This window comes from Leuciscus leuciscus, assembly GCF_965113295.1.
Source record: "Leuciscus leuciscus genome assembly, chromosome: 5".
NCBI lineage: Eukaryota > Metazoa > Chordata > Actinopteri > Cypriniformes > Leuciscidae > Leuciscus > Leuciscus leuciscus.
In genome coordinates this window covers 12,027,284-12,043,122 of record NC_138729.1, presented here as the reverse complement: position 1 = coordinate 12,043,122, position 15,839 = coordinate 12,027,284, and the positions used below count along the sequence as shown (strand labels likewise).

Sequence of the window (15,839 nt, the reverse complement as noted above, 5' to 3'; positions counted from 1 at the left end):
CTCTAACCATAAGGCCACAACTGCCCCTTGCACACACACCAACAGAATAACAGCCAATCATCAGTTTGGAGCTGGTGATTTCATTCAGATCTTACCAGTTTTGCGTGCATATACACATCAGACAGTTACTGAACAGTTCATAGGTGTGCTGTCTGAGGCTGACACTAACCTGATCCACTCCAGGGCAACGTGGGGATTCCAGCTGTCTGGGCCACAATAGAAGAGGCGATCTTATCCCCGAGAGCCCACATAGCCTGACTTGGTGGGCCTAATGAAAGATATAAATCGCTATAGAAAGAGCAGCACTATCACTGTACATTAATAATTGAATCAATGTGGTGCTTTATAATAATAACTCAGTCTCACCCATGAAGGCGATGCCATTCTTGTGCAGCAATTCAGGGAGTTTGGGGTTCTCAGAGGCATGACCCCAACCGGCCCACACGGCCTAAAGAGAGTAGGTGAAAAAGTGAGAATAAGTGTCAAACTTTTTTTTCAGCCATTGACAAAATCTTTTTAAAACATATTTAATCTCAAAAAAATTCAACCCATTCGCATGTTCACACATCTCTGATATCGGTTAATTGTCAAATGACATAGTCAAACAAATATTTAATCTTTTATAAGTGTTTTGATGTCATTTTTGTTTTCTATTATTTTCTATCTACATTGTGATTATTTTGTTTTACATAACAATATATTGCAACTGTAAAACATTTAATAGGAAAAGTCTCATAAGATTAGATCTTTTAAGAAAATGCCTCATATCATTGCTGTTGAAAGGCAAAGAGAATGATTTTATATCAACACTCTTTATGGTTTTTATATTATTACTATTTTTGACTAATAATACAAAATGAAGACAGAAATAGAGTATCACAGTAATACTGTAATAATACAATTTTACCTTAAAAGTGAAATATATATTTAAAATTATAATAATACTTTTATTTTATACTAAGTTACAATACTAATGTTTTAAATTCTTTACTTTCGAATGTTAGGCGTTAAAAAGCCTGATTTACATTTTTATGATTTAATTAATGATTGGCTTTTCATAAACTCAAGAACCCCAGAGGTTTAAAAATTTTCGTTTGGGAAACCCTGACTCAGAATTTTATATTTTGGTATCTTATTTAATGGCATCAATACATTTTAAAGGGTTGGCTCTGTCATAATTGATCACTCTCAAGTCATTCCAAACCCATAAGACTTTAGTTAATATTTTAAACACAACTTAAAGGGATAGTTCACCTAAAAATGAAATTTCTCTCATTTACTCACCCATAAGATGATATTTTGAAGAATGTCAGAAACCAAACAGTTGATGGACCCCTTTGATTTCCATAGTATTATTTTCTCCATACTATGGAAGGCAATGTGGTCCATCAACATATTCTTCAAAATATCATCTTTTTTGTTCAGTAGAGGGTGAGTAAATGATGACAGAATTAAACATTTTGGTGAAATATCCCTTCAAGATATTTTAAATGTCCTCCCAATTGAAAGTCCAGCTAACCAAAACTTAGAGAATCCAAATAAGACAAAAGGGTGTCGTAAAGCCACTTATTATTTGCTGATCACCAGCCATGAAAGCTCACACGAATTTACCTGAACAGGAATTCGTTTAGCTATGTCCAAAATGAGTTCCACATTAGCATAGTTGTTGTTGTTTGTCCCTCCTGGGACAGGTACATAGTGATCTGCCATCTTGATGTACTCTGTAGACATAGTTAAACATCTGTATTTAATTGAGCACATTTGAGATTACAGGCCTTTTCACAAATAACTTCCTCCTCACTGAACCCTTTCTATGCAAATTAGGGCAGGCTTGCTCCGACAAAGCCAACTGACATAGTTTAAACAATGAAGAGAAGGACCAATGCAATCTTGTCTAAATACATTTGACAGTCCATGATGGAGCTAGGAGTGGGGGAGGTGTCATCCAGCTATTTTTCAACTCTTATGGTATAACAGTTAAGCCAAGCTTTTTAAAACGTACCTGCATTGGCCTTGAGGTCCTCTGGGGTGACCATGACGACAAAACGTAGGGCCCGTTCATTCCGAAACATTTCATAAGCCCAGCGACGAATGGAGCGCATGCACTTCACAGCAGCAATGCCATTGTTGGCAATGAGGACCTGGAGCAACAAAAATATGATATTCAGCAGCTATCGTCTGACCAGGGTTAGATAACTAAAACCATTAAAAACATTTTGTTATTGAAATAATAACCATTATTAAATGTTAACTGAAAATGTAACGCTTTACAATGTGGTTAAATTTAAAGTTCCCCTGTGGTTAAAAATCAAGCTTTTAATGTTGTTTATATGTCTATGTGTTGTTTTCAATATGCTTTAAGACAAACCATGTACAACCGCATAAGTCAACACCATTGCTGAGTATTTTCTCTTTAAAACTGCAGTCTCAAAAACGTGGTTTGAAATCGCTGGTGTTTCTGATGTCACAAACTACTTTGTAACCAATCACGTCAACGCGTGATCGTCAACGAGTGGATCTCTGAGCTGGTGTGAGTGAGTGGAGGCGGGGCTAATTAGCATATTCATAGAACCGTGTACACTACATTTTTTTTCAAGAAAAAAACTTTTAAATATGTAATTTTGGTGATCAAAAATGACCTAATAACAAAAATAATACAAAAGCATTTATTAATACATTATTAAAATCAAAAGTTGCACCTGTTCATATTTTGAATGGACCTCAACTAAAATAAAAAAATGTATTAACTCATTTGAACAAAATTATGAAGTACTGTTACAAATTCAATGCTCATAGTTTCTTAGTTAATGTTAGTTAATGTAAGAACTTAACTAATGGGACCTTGTAAAGTGTTACCAACAACTTATCGACTGCAAGCCTTAGTGCTCAATACCTTTTTTTTTTTTTTTGCTCAGATCCTTTATTTTCTTTTGTTTGGCTGTTCACATTAATTTTAAATGTGGCCAAAATCATATTCGAGTATGAACAGGGCACAGTCCTGAACTGATCCGCATGCGCAAAAGAACAATAACAAAGATGGCGCAACGCACAGAATAATACAGAAATAAACACAAAGATTACTGAAGTCAGTGTTTACGCGTTTATTTATATGGTGATGTGCCAATGCGTGCAGGCGATAAGGATGCAGACAAGGACGAGAAAAAAAGCTGTAATATTTACTATAATATTTATGATTATAACAGCTCACTGTCCCTCCAATGCCATCTTACAAATTCACTGAGTGACCAAAGAACTACCGGTATGTAAAAGCTTTCGAGTGACTCCCTTCTGCACAGAATTATGATGAATGTTGATCTAGAGTGACGTAAAAGTCGAAAGAAGTCTGAGATGACAATACAGAAAATATAAATATAACAATTCAAAATATTAATAAAAATATATAATGGTATCTTAATGATAGCAAAATACCACTGGACCACGCTTGTATAGCAGCATAGCAGACATCAGTCATGGATCTTACCTTCTCAATGACTTTGTTTCCACCAAAGCGGGTGACAAACTCAGCGGGAGAAGCGACAGTAAAGTCTCTCTGCAGGTCCAGGCGTCTACGGTCCCTGCCCTGCTTCACAAGGTGAAGTCCTGACATGCTCGGCCTTGAGAAACAAACACAACACCATCATAATTCACAATGTGGCCTTTGAATACACCAAGACTAACACTAAAGACACTTGGAAATGATAGCATTGACTATACTAAATCTTTTCAATTCAGTACAAAAATATGGAGCAACACACATGCGAGAGAAAAAAAAGTGGCCATGACATAACTAAATTAAAACAATGGATCAAATTAGCCCAACGCGGCCATGATTTAAAAGAGCACGCCGACTTTTTGGGACTTTAGCTAATTCACCGCATCCCCCAGAGTTAGATAAGTCCATACATACCGTTTTCATCTCGGTGCGTGCCGTAACCCTGTCTGACGCACCCACCGCTAGCCTAGCTTAGCACAAAGACTGGAGGTAAATGGCTCCAGCTAGCATACTGCTACTTCTGCGGAGTGATTTACTCCAACTCTGAGCGAACTATCTGCTCCTCACCACGGGGCTTCTTAGGTGCTGCGAGCAAATCACTCCGCAGAAGTAGCAGTGCTTCGCCTTCTGAGAATATAGTTCCCAGTATGTATACGGTTAGAAGATGGCTGTGTCTCATGTGACCTTGTTATTTGTGCACGCTGTGACTATACAAATCACAACATTTAAATAGGAAAATGTTGGCGTTATTTTGTCACTTATTGGGAGCAGTATGCTAGCTGGAGCTGTTTACCTCCAGTCTTTGTGCTAAGCTAGGCTAGCGGTGGGTGCTTCAGACAGAGTCACGGCACGCACAGAGATGAAAAAGGTATGCATGGACTTATCTAACTCTGGGGGATACGGTGAATAAGCTAAAGTCACACTAAAGGTGTGTTCCTTTAACAAAAATAAAGAAACATTCAATTGTGGGAACAAATTCTTAAAGGATTAGTTCACAAAAAGCATTCTCGTCGCTTGATAAACTTAAGGTTGAGCCACTGTAGTCACTTGGATTATTTTAACAATATCTTTACTGACTTTTCTGGGATGGCAGATGAAATTACATAGAAGCCTATGAAAGAATGAGACAGCTCTCAGATTACATCAAAAATATCTTAATTTGTGTTCCGAAGATGAACGAAAGTCTTACGGGGTTGAAACAACATGAGGGTGAATTATTACTGACAGAATTTTCATTTTTGGGTAATTAACCCTTTAATTTGTGGCAACATATCCATTTTTTCCTGCATGTCATGTGAGGGGCAGTGTACAAAAATGCTGATTTGGTAGAAAAACTGCCACATTCCAAAAATATTAAACTATGACAATGATTTTGATCATTTTTTTATATGATGAATGATCGATGGCTTCAGGGGTACAGAAGGGAAATAAAGAACTTCTAAATGACATGCAAAAACATTTAGCTATGTTTAGAATGCAGTACTAAGTTAACACACTTAATACTGAACAGTATATACTGTACATCAGTGTTTCTCAACTGGTGAGTTGCAACTCCATTTTGAGTGGGTCGTGGAGTGTATAGTTATAAAAAAAATAAAAAAAAAATAAAAAACAATAAACTCTTTTGTTGACTCTTTTGTCAGACGTCATGAAACTGTTTTAGCCTGGTCGTTCACACCTCAGATATGAAAAAGACTGTGGAAAAATCTTTTCCACAAACTGTAGATATGTAAAGCTGTGGAAAAGTGGGAGTGTAGAGGGTGGGAAGAGGGGAGACAACAACAAATAATACACACACAATATACTAAGGCTGCTCGATTATGGCAAAAATCATAATCACGATAATTTTTGTCAATACTGAAATCACAATTAGCCTATTTAACACAATTATTGGTGGGTCAGGTGATATGATCAAAGTCTTATTTCATGACATGAGTAATTTTAAATGTCAGTGAAATTTCACAATTATCGATACTTTAGCAAAAACGAATACTAGGTTAATTAATCGAAGTAAAAAGTCCTAAAAATAGTTTTTAAAAAGACAACAGTAAACAGTCAATATGAACAATTCCCCCCTCCCCCCAAAAAACAATAGAACAAAAATACTAATAAAATAAACAGTGCTTTAGGTTTTTCAGGAAGATGTATTCAGATCAGTAATAGCCTAATAAAGCAATCAAATATAAAATAAAACTGTGCTGTATACATTAAATATAGACTAATCCACATTAAAACATCAGTGAGCAGTGAGTGATTTTATCTTTGTCTTTTGTTGTTTGATTAACAATAATGACTGCAGAAGATTTATTAGGCTGCTGAAGAGCTGTACAGATCAAATATACTGTTACACATGCATTTTCTTTCACCACTGTTTACATTCACTTAAAACATAACTGACTGTGTTTACGAAGATTTTTACCAAAATGGCAATTCTACATATTTGTGTGTAGGCTATTTGACCATTCAGGCATGTTTCTGAAGCCCACAGTATACTTAGCTTATGCACGTTCGGCTCAGTCTCAGAGCGCGTGCACAGAAAGCCACCTAGGGAACAGTATCTCTTCCGCGGCTTAATGCGCTTTTAATAACACTGTTTAAAGGACAAGTTCGGTATTTTACACTTAAAGCCCTGTTTACAGATCGTATCTGATGAAATAGAACGGTTAAGATTAAAATTTGGACACATGCTGCTGTCCCGAGAATTTTAGGTTTATTTCGCTCCCCCCCCCCCCCCCACCCCCACAATGGTTGTCTATATGCACTGGAAGATTCCGACCTAAAAACACATTAAACTTTCGTTTACAAAGACGTGAAACTCACCGAGTGGTCAGGGGTGTTCACTGATATGTTCCCTCAAAAATCGCTGAAAAAGATGCATTCCAACAGGTTTTATCGTAGTTTTTGTCCAACTCCATTGACTTAATAGGACGTGCTGTGAGACCGCAGCACCTTTACGGTATTACGCCGCCGCTTCTTCTTCTGCGTATTCAATGAAATGCCCGTGGTTTGCTTGCAATTGGCAAAGGTGCATTATCGCCACCAACTGGGCTGGAGTGTCTATTATTCAAGCGCTCAACGGAAGAATCACGGGTGTGACGCGTTTGGCAAAATAGGTCCACAAAAGCTAAATAAACCTAAAATTCTCGGGACAGGAGCATGTGTCCAAATTTTCCAAATAACCGTTCTATTTCATCAGATACGATCTGTAAACAGGGCTTTAAGTGTAAAATACCGAACTTGTCCTTTAATATCAAGCACTTCCCCAGTTTAGCAACAGTAGACTGCATTTTACAACACTCACACGTATTTGGCTGATTTATTTGAATAGTTTATGTTTACGTCAAGTTTATGGAGGAACGAAAGTGCACCACTGTCAAGGAAAGGAATGTGCGCTGGACGGAATGCGGCAGCGGCATAATAATCGTTTTACGTCGATTATCTTGTTTTCGAAAAATCAATTGGGATTAATTTCACAGCCCTATTATATAAACATTCATATTAATAATAAAATATGAGAGAAAACAAAAAACAAATTAATATTTAAAAAAAAATAAAAAATAACAACAAACTCACAAAAATCTAATCATAACAGAATACAAGCATCTATAATGAACAAATCAAACACATTCTGACAAATTATTCTTAGAAATATCAACAAATAAGCATTATAATTTGTTATTGTTAATAGTTATTGGTCTATATGAAAAATGAAGAAGGCCCATAATAATATTTTCATTATGTTAACGAGCACTACAATCTCTGAACAAATGACACAAATCAGTTTTACAGAAAGAATAAAGGCATAGTTACTTTTTTTTCCATTCTTCTTTGAATTTTCGTTGTACATCATCGTCTCTGTGTATCAGAATGATTCATCGTGTCATTGCACATATATATTTTATTTGTAGAAGACATGATGAAATATTTGTGCATTCACGGTGCTGGTTCATGTTTGCAGCAGGAGAGAATGTTAAATATGTACATAAAAACTTAAAACACACTTCTTTTTTTTTTCTTCTTTTTTTTTTTATGTAAATTCATGTCCCAGTTATTCCTACACTTAATGTTGAACATTTTCCTGTGAAATAAACCAAATACAATTTTATTTTGTATTTTTACATTATCAATGTAATTAATGTTCTATTTATTAAAGCCAAGTACAAATCTAATCAAGTAAGTGTTTTAAGCATTTTTACATTTATTCCAAAATAATAACTAAAGGCAGTAACAATTTATACAATACTTTTTTACAACACTGGTCACAGACACGAAGATGTACTTTTAATTTCACCAAGCTGATTGCTGCCTAAAAAAATCCAGTCATCATGTTTTCAGGCCATTTCAAGTTTGATTTTGAAATGACAAAGCGGTGATATCTAAGTGGCTGAGATATTTACTTACTTTTTAATTAGTATTCCCATCAACGCCATCATTTTTGTTCATTCAGAATGATTAGCGAACGCGCACAGAAACAAGAGGCGGGATTTATCACACAAACCAGTTGTATCCAATCATAACCAATCATAGCGCGATGGAGGCATTGCCTACTCTCACGTGACTGTCCTCCATTGATTCGCAATTACACCCCACCAAACCCAGCGCACACTTTAGGGGGTCTGTTAAAAGTCAATGGGCACAGGGGAGGCAAGAGAGACCCAGGAGTGCAGTCTGGACGATGGGCCGGGGCAACACATACACTTACGGCACATGTATCCAAACGCAAAGCTGAACAGGCAGGTGAACAGCGTTCAAACAGTCTTATATGGCATTTGTATTCTCCTCTGTAATGCGATCTCATGAATAATACAGCGCAGTGATTGGATTAAACGAGTTAATTCTCATGAATAAATGCAGAGAAAAGCTCTGAAACCGATGATGTAGACTCGCAGCCAATTGCCCTGAGTACCAATAAATTACATTACTATGACGTTCATTCTATTCATCAGGATCAATGTCCTTATGTTTTATTAACAGTTCATGTTAGTATTGTCTATTTACCATGGTAACTGTATTATCCTTAATCTTAACCCCAAAAAACACTTTATTTTCACTTTGTGTTATTTTCTATATTTTTGATGACCGTGGTTGCTAATACCATCTTACTAACTTTGTTGTACTTTTAAAAACTTAAGTAAAGTGGGATGGTCCTTGTGTGTGTCAACCATTTTTTATATATAAATTTGCCTGGTTCCGGGCTGTGGCTTAATGACCATGGGAAAATGTAGGTCCCAGGGCCACATTAAAATGAGAATAACTGCTGTACAGTACGTGAAAAAGTATGCATTATGCATATTATCAATCAGCAGTATGCTACATGCTGCATATCAAACAGTAGCATGCTATGTGCGTGTTAAATTTAGCCAGGGAATCCAGTTATCATCTGGATAACAGTTTGTTTGCAACTTTGCATAACCAGTTCTGTCTGATTCTTGAGTCAAGCAAACAGATATTACTTCTGGGTCTGGATCTTCTGGAAATGAAAGATCAAGTGGAAGTGCACTGTGGGATACGGAATCTCACACAATATGCTTCGGTTGCTAAATGTATAAGATGTCATTTGATTCAAGACATTGAGAAAATGCATACTGCACATAACATGCACACTGCAGTATGTAGAATGAGGAGTAGGTAGTATGCTGTCTGTCCCTTACATAGCATTCATGTGTAACTTGAAGTTAAAGTATTGTAATAATGTTACAAACGCTGGCACACATCAAGTGTTCCTTTAAGGGGGAAGGACTGGAACGTTTCGAACCACGTCGGTAGCCAAAAAGTTGATGGACCCCATTGACTTCCATAGTATTTTTTTTTTCTACTATGGAAGTCAATGGGGTCCATCAACTGTCTAGTTACCGACATTCTTCAAAATATCTTCCTTTGTTATCAGCAGAAGAAAGAAATTCATACAGGTTTGAAACAACTTGAGGGTGAGTATATGATGACAGGATTTTTATTTTTAAGTGAACTATTCCTTTAATTTGCAGCCCCTCCCCTTGACCAATAGCAGAGTGATTTGGGGAGGAGGGACACATTAACCCACTCAGGCAGTTTCAGCACCACCACCCCGTCCTATAACACTTCTCTGAACACTGAGGCATGACGTATTATAATCGTAATTTAATCACCAGTAAATAAAATCAGAAAACACAAAAATACGCAATGAGGAGCAGTATGAGTTTATTATTTCACTAAATAAATGATGTATGTTCACAAAGGTGCATACAAACAGCAGATTTGCCAGAAGTGTCTGCAAGTTGTCCAGTAACCACACAAATAAAATAATAATAATAGAAAGTGACTTTGACCTAAGTGAGTTTAGACCCAAGTAGCAAAGACCCATGTCTTTGTAGTTTAATGGGCAGTTTCAAATCAGTCAAATGTCTCTGTAGTAATTTTTTAATCTGTTACTACCTATATGCAAAATTTATTATTTCATGATATTCTATTCCAGCTCTTTCTAGTATTGCAGAGAGGAGCTCTGACAACACTGAATGTGAAGAAACCACTCAGCAGCAAAAAAAAAAAAAAAGACAATTTAAAAAATATATATATATACTGGGAGGGTTTTGTGGTAATATATCTTACTATGATCATTTGCGTTGTGTTTTTGGTGCTGATTTTGTGTTTTAACACCTATCCTTAGCTTACTTAAACAAAAGAATAAAGTTTTTTGTCAAATATGATTTACTGAGTGAATATATTTGTTAATTGTATACTCTGAAGATAATAACCACAATTTGACATAAAATGTATTATTTTATGTCAAATTGTGGTTATTATAATTCTCTCTCTCTCTCTCTCATACAAAAATCACACCAAAAAAAAAAAAAAAAAAAAATATATATATATAATTTAAATTATTAACAAAAAACTATAATAGTAGGATACTAAACTAGCACTGTGAAATATGATTAGATTACACTGAAAATATATTTCAAATTATTAGTCATTACATTTTTTTTTACAATTACATAAAAAATTGTTTCGCATGTAGTGCGGTAAAGACAGGAAAAGTTCTGGAGAGTAAACTGCAGTTACCTGTAAAATCATGTTTTGGACCTGGAACTCTATGAGGGACTGAACTTAAAACCTTTTGCCAACAGTCCAGATCCTTGACCATTACACTACCACTATTGCAGAGTACATAAAACAGCCTTCAGTCTGACTCCAAGCTATTCCTGAAGCATCACACACACACACACACACACACACACACACACACACACACACACACACACACACACACACTGGCATGTCTGTGTGAGACCTCAGTAGGCATAAGCCCCTTTCACACAGCGCTTTGAACCCGGCAAATTGCCAGAGCGCCTTCTGTGTGAACGCAAACTCGACCCGGGATTTAAGCCGGGATCGATGCCGGGTCGGGACCTAGTAACATTGCCGTGTTCAGTCCCGGAACGCGCGCTGTGTGAACAAAAGCCGTAACAATGCCGTGTTGTAGTGATGACGCTGAAGCCGGGCTCGTTCTCCAGCTGTGAAACGGTACGTAAAGCGCAATTTTATGATCGAATCAGAGAAATAAATGCACAGGCGTGGTTTCTCGAGAGAGAGATCGCAGCTCATAAGCAAACTTAAGACGCTGCTGAGATTACAAGTCACGTGTCTTTACGGCATTTTTACGGGTTGTGTGTGAACGCACTCTCTGATTCCGGAAAATCACTGGCAGTGTGAATGAACCAAAATCAAACGAACCCGGGTCAAATCCCGGGTCACTTTATCCGTGTATTTTCCGGAATCTCTGTGTGAAAGGGGCTATAGAGATGCAAAACACTGCCACGCCTGGCAGTGCAACTGAAGTTAACCAAACTCACAGAGAGGCGCTTGTGCACATTTCCACACAGCAAAGAGATGAACCCAAATGAACCTTGATGGACATAGTACTCAAGCCACCACTTTGCACAACGCTTCCGTCACACATGAGCTAACAAATGTAATCACTTATTTAGACAACCAGTAGTAGTCTTATCAGATATCAAGCACCAGACACAGAAAGCGTGATACAGACTTGGTGAAAGTGGACACATCCATGTCACAATAACTGCAAACAAAGAACACAAAGCATCTCTGACCTTATATTGAGCAAGGCTCCGTCCAGGCTGTCAAAACCCATCTCATAAGTGCTGTCTGAACTGACAGAGGAGGGGGAAAGGGAGCGTGGATTCTCCTCCAGCTGCAGGTCCAGCTTCCCTGCGGTCTCATCCTCGGAATTATCCTCGGACACAGAGCCCACAATGAAGTGAGAGTGCAGTGCAGCCACATCTGGAAGCTTCTTCTCGGTGTCCTGCTCTGCCATGGGTAGGCTGCGCTGACAGGCTGCAAGCACTATGGGAGGGAGAAGAAGATCCATTTGTTTACATTCAAGTCTTTAAAACCATGCAAATGTTACTACAAGAAAATATGTTTTCTTAGTTACATATTTTACTTAAATAAACTTTTTTTCCAATGAACATATGACAAAAACAAGGATGATGTGATGCAAATATGTACCTTGCATTTTACTTAGTCACAATATAACAAAAACAAAAAAGCAGCAATCAGTATTTGGACTAACTCTTTACAAAGTAATTAACTGTAATTTAATTATGTTTGCCTTGAAAAAGAAAAGTAAGGGATTGCGCTTATGTTACTCTTAATAGAATTAGTTACTTCTGATGTAATTGCATTACATAATATAGCTACAGAACAATTCTATATAAACAATAGTGTTGTCAAAAGACCCGGTACTTCGGTACCAAGTCGGTACTAATTTTTTTTTAACGTCACGGTACCAGGTTTTCTCAAACCCGGTACTTGATGCGCGTGCATGCCCGAAGCGCGTGCAGTTGCGTCCTCTTCATAAAAGCGCTGATGGCGATTGGCGGTGCTGCTGCTGATGTGGTGCTGATGTTTTTGCGCGTGCAGATACGTTATTTCTTATACTGTCTATGGTTATTTCAAATGGCGCGCGGCAAGCGCGCTCATAATAGAAGCGGCGCACTCGCTTTTCCATGTGCGTTCATGGATGCATAGCAACGACAGACGCCACGGGAGTACAAACGCTTGTGCGAACTGCGCTCTCCATGACGACGAGGAAGTGTGACATAGGCCTATTCATTGATTTCTAGCCCTTGCCTTAGCTTTACTACTAGATATATTTATGTAGATGAGAAATAAAAAGCCGTCATTAATATCAGTCCGTCAGAAAAGCAGTTCTAGTCTTATTCTTGGCTGGATAACTCTTAGCAGGTTTAAAAAGCCCTTTTAAAGTTAAATATGAATACAGTTTTGGATTAAATAAAAGTATAGTCAAGTCAAATAAAACATATTTTATCTCCTGTATAGTTTGGTAATGCTACAATAAGATACCATCCATTAACATCACTTAATGCATTATCTAACATAACACATTGAGTGAACAATATATTTTTACAACATTAATTAACGTTTGTGAATGTTATTTAATACAAAACACTTGATTGGTCATGTTTGTTCACTTCATTCATTGTGCATTAAATAATGTTAAAAGAAATAATGTTAACTTTTGATTTTAAAAATGTATTTTTAAATTAACCCCTAAAGGAGAATAATTGCGACAGTATATAACTATTGTTTTTTTTGTTAGGTCATTTTATCTAATGTTATCTAACAAATGGAATCTTATTGTAAAGTGTTTTTAATACTACAGTTTCCATCTTTGTGATATACACTTTAATATAATTATGTAAATTTAATCTAAATTAAGCTTTGGTACCGAAATTGGTACCGAGAACCGTGGATTTTCACTGGTATCGGTACCGAATACTGAAATTTTGGTACCGTGACAACACTAATAAACAATAGTGGATTTACCATCTTATGTTAAAATGTATGTTTTGTTTATAACATTCTCCATTTAAATACTTTGGTCAGTTCAAAAATAGCTCATGCAATTTTAGATTATTCATTTGAAAGAATTGAAAGAGCATTTTCATGTCTATCCTTGCATTGATTGATATGGGATTTAGAAAATAATTAGCAATAAGTAAAGCAATCCTTTTAAGAGAGAGTAACTGTTGAATATGTTATTAATAGCTAGCTAGTAATTAGGCTAATTACTTTTTTAGAGTAATCAGCCAAACACTGGTAGCAACAGATTTGTTCTTCCGTATTGTGACATACAGCTGACTGAAACAGATTATTGAAAAAAGAAAGAAAAGAAAAAAAGTAGGGTCGGGACTTGGTTTTCTCCATTGATTGTAAGAAAGGCCGATGTTTAAAAAAAACTAAATGATTGGAGACGTAATTTTTTCGCCAGATTTTTTAAATAAAAAATTACGAGCTTAAAAATGTTCTTAAATTAAACAATGCATGGAGTAGTTCATAATAAGATGCATTTAGAAAATAGATTTTCAGATTCAGATTTCCAATTCATGTCAAGTTTAATAAAAGCAAACTCGCTATGACAGTTCAGGTCTTACTGAACGAGTTGGTATCACATGTTAATATCATGTTATTTTAATATGTATTGGAACTGAATGATTACCATATCATTATTTTTTGTTTGTTGATTATCATTTTTTGTCATTGAAGTGCCACTGTGAGTTATTAAATACAATATATGACTGACAAATAGGTGACCATGTATTCTCTTGATTCAACAAGGGTACATTCAGGAAATGCATGTTGGAACTTGCTTTATATTCATGAAATATGTGTAACAGTCACTTTCCAAGTCATGCCTTACTAGAAAAGAAACAAGTGCAGTAACATAAGAGACAGTCCTATAAATAATACCATGGTACTAGACCAGTGTAATTTTAGTTTTATTTATATACTATTATAGTATTTATTAATAGTTTGAATTAACTTTTTATATTTTCAGTTTTTATTTATTTATTTTTTGTTTCAGTTTTTGTAATTCTGTTAAGAGCTTTTGTTTTTTAATAATCTTAACAGATACAACTTTTCATTTTAATCATGTAGATGTTGTTAATTAACAGTAACTAAGATTAATAAATGCTTCTTTTATAAGTATTTTTTTAACCATGTTAACTTTTTTATCTCAGTTATTTGCCAAGGCAACATTTTTAGGTTTTCCATGTAATATTTATATTTTACTTTATCTCGATTAATGGACATTTTTATAGTTTTACTAAACACCAACATTGACCCACAATGAATTATACTACAAATACCATGATATTTACATAGAAGGTTGCTAAAATGATGTAAGTTACTTCCTCTAGATAGTATGTAATATGATGTACTTCCTCCAAGTAATGGTATGTTTGGTACTTATTTGTAAGTGATGCTCTGTGCACATGGTACCATAGTATTGTTATGTTTTTGGTCGCGTACTATTAGCAATCAAAGCACCATTGTGTTATCATCATCGACTCCCTCAATATCACAAGTAACCGACGAGTTCTGCAACAGTTGCGCTATTGTGTGTTACCCATTTTACGCGACTCCATGTGAACCTGTCTGATTACTGTGCCTTGATTTAGCAACTTACCTGGAGGACTGACACATGTGAAAGAAATATGACCTCACCTCACCCAGCCTGACGAACCTGACGAACGAGTCAGGGCATCGCGGACCCTCAACCATGTCTAACACCCCTTTTTAATCCTCTAACACTTACATTAGAGCTCATTTGCACTCATCCATAACTCTAGTCCATAACTAGTTTCCTTCGATCAGTATGATAATCATAATTTCAAACATGTAATCTGCCTGTCTCAACTTATACTGATTAAAACAGTGCAATCGGTTCAACCTAGCACACATGCTAACTCTTCATACCATCACAAACACTCATGCCTTCTGATCTGCGTAGGTTCGCCAGCCAAAGTCGCTGTTGATGTTTTATAAATCCATCTAGTATATGAAGTGCCATGTGCAGCAGGCACTCGCTCCCAGTAATAAGCTTATGTACTCACCGTGAGACAAGAGTCTGCAAGCAATTCTGGTGCGTGTAAAAGGACGTTACTAATATCGATTGAATGAATTCCCTCCTAATTGAAGGCCATCTCCTCTCTGGTGATGGCTAATAGGCTATATAGCAGCATAATGGTACAGGCTGTGTAGTTCCAGCCTCTTTGACAGCAGCATCACGGTGGTGTGATGCGAGGAGGGGTTACTTCTGGACGTCGTCCTTTGACCTCACCGATGCAGTCACTCACGCTGCATCAGTGGACCAATCGTATTGCGCGCTTTGGTCGGGGCGGGTTTACGCATGCAAATAAATGCGAAGGTGTGCCTAATGATATAGCGCTTCGTTAGACACGTGTTTTCTGTCATAGAATGTTCTGAGAGCTACTTTTGCTGCGTTGAATTAAAACAGAATATAAAAACGTGGACGGGGAGC

The 15,839-nt window shown here is 36.5% G+C and overlaps 1 protein-coding gene and 2 long non-coding RNA genes across 3 annotated transcripts in view; 1 reads left to right on the top strand and 2 right to left on the bottom strand.

Annotated features, from left to right (window-relative positions):
* The window catches only part of acaca (acetyl-CoA carboxylase alpha), a 42,134-nt gene extending 26,523 nt beyond the window's left edge, over positions 1-15,611 (bottom strand). The window contains exons 1-9 of the mRNA XM_082171715.1: positions 15,412-15,611; positions 11,581-11,833; positions 7,304-7,348; positions 3,482-3,614; positions 2,003-2,141; positions 1,612-1,721; positions 367-448; positions 170-268; positions 8-90 (exon numbers count right to left, since the gene is read on the bottom strand). Coding sequence (XP_082027841.1) covers positions 8-90; positions 170-268; positions 367-448; positions 1,612-1,721; positions 2,003-2,141; positions 3,482-3,614; positions 7,304-7,348; positions 11,581-11,804 — 915 coding nt within the window. The 5' untranslated portion in view covers positions 11,805-11,833; positions 15,412-15,611. The remainder of the gene's footprint in view (positions 1-7; positions 91-169; positions 269-366; positions 449-1,611; positions 1,722-2,002; positions 2,142-3,481; positions 3,615-7,303; positions 7,349-11,580; positions 11,834-15,411) is intronic.
* LOC309500010 lies at positions 3,621-7,022 on the top strand. The gene is made up of 2 exons (XR_014206437.1): positions 3,621-6,098; positions 6,749-7,022. It is a non-coding gene; the product is annotated as an uncharacterized lncRNA (long non-coding RNA).
* LOC309500001 lies at positions 10,039-11,572 on the bottom strand. Its single transcript, XR_014206429.1, has 2 exons — positions 11,289-11,572; positions 10,039-10,778 (listed from the first exon to the last, which is right to left on the bottom strand). It is a non-coding gene; the product is annotated as an uncharacterized lncRNA (long non-coding RNA).
* Positions 15,612-15,839: the final 228 nt, after the last annotated feature.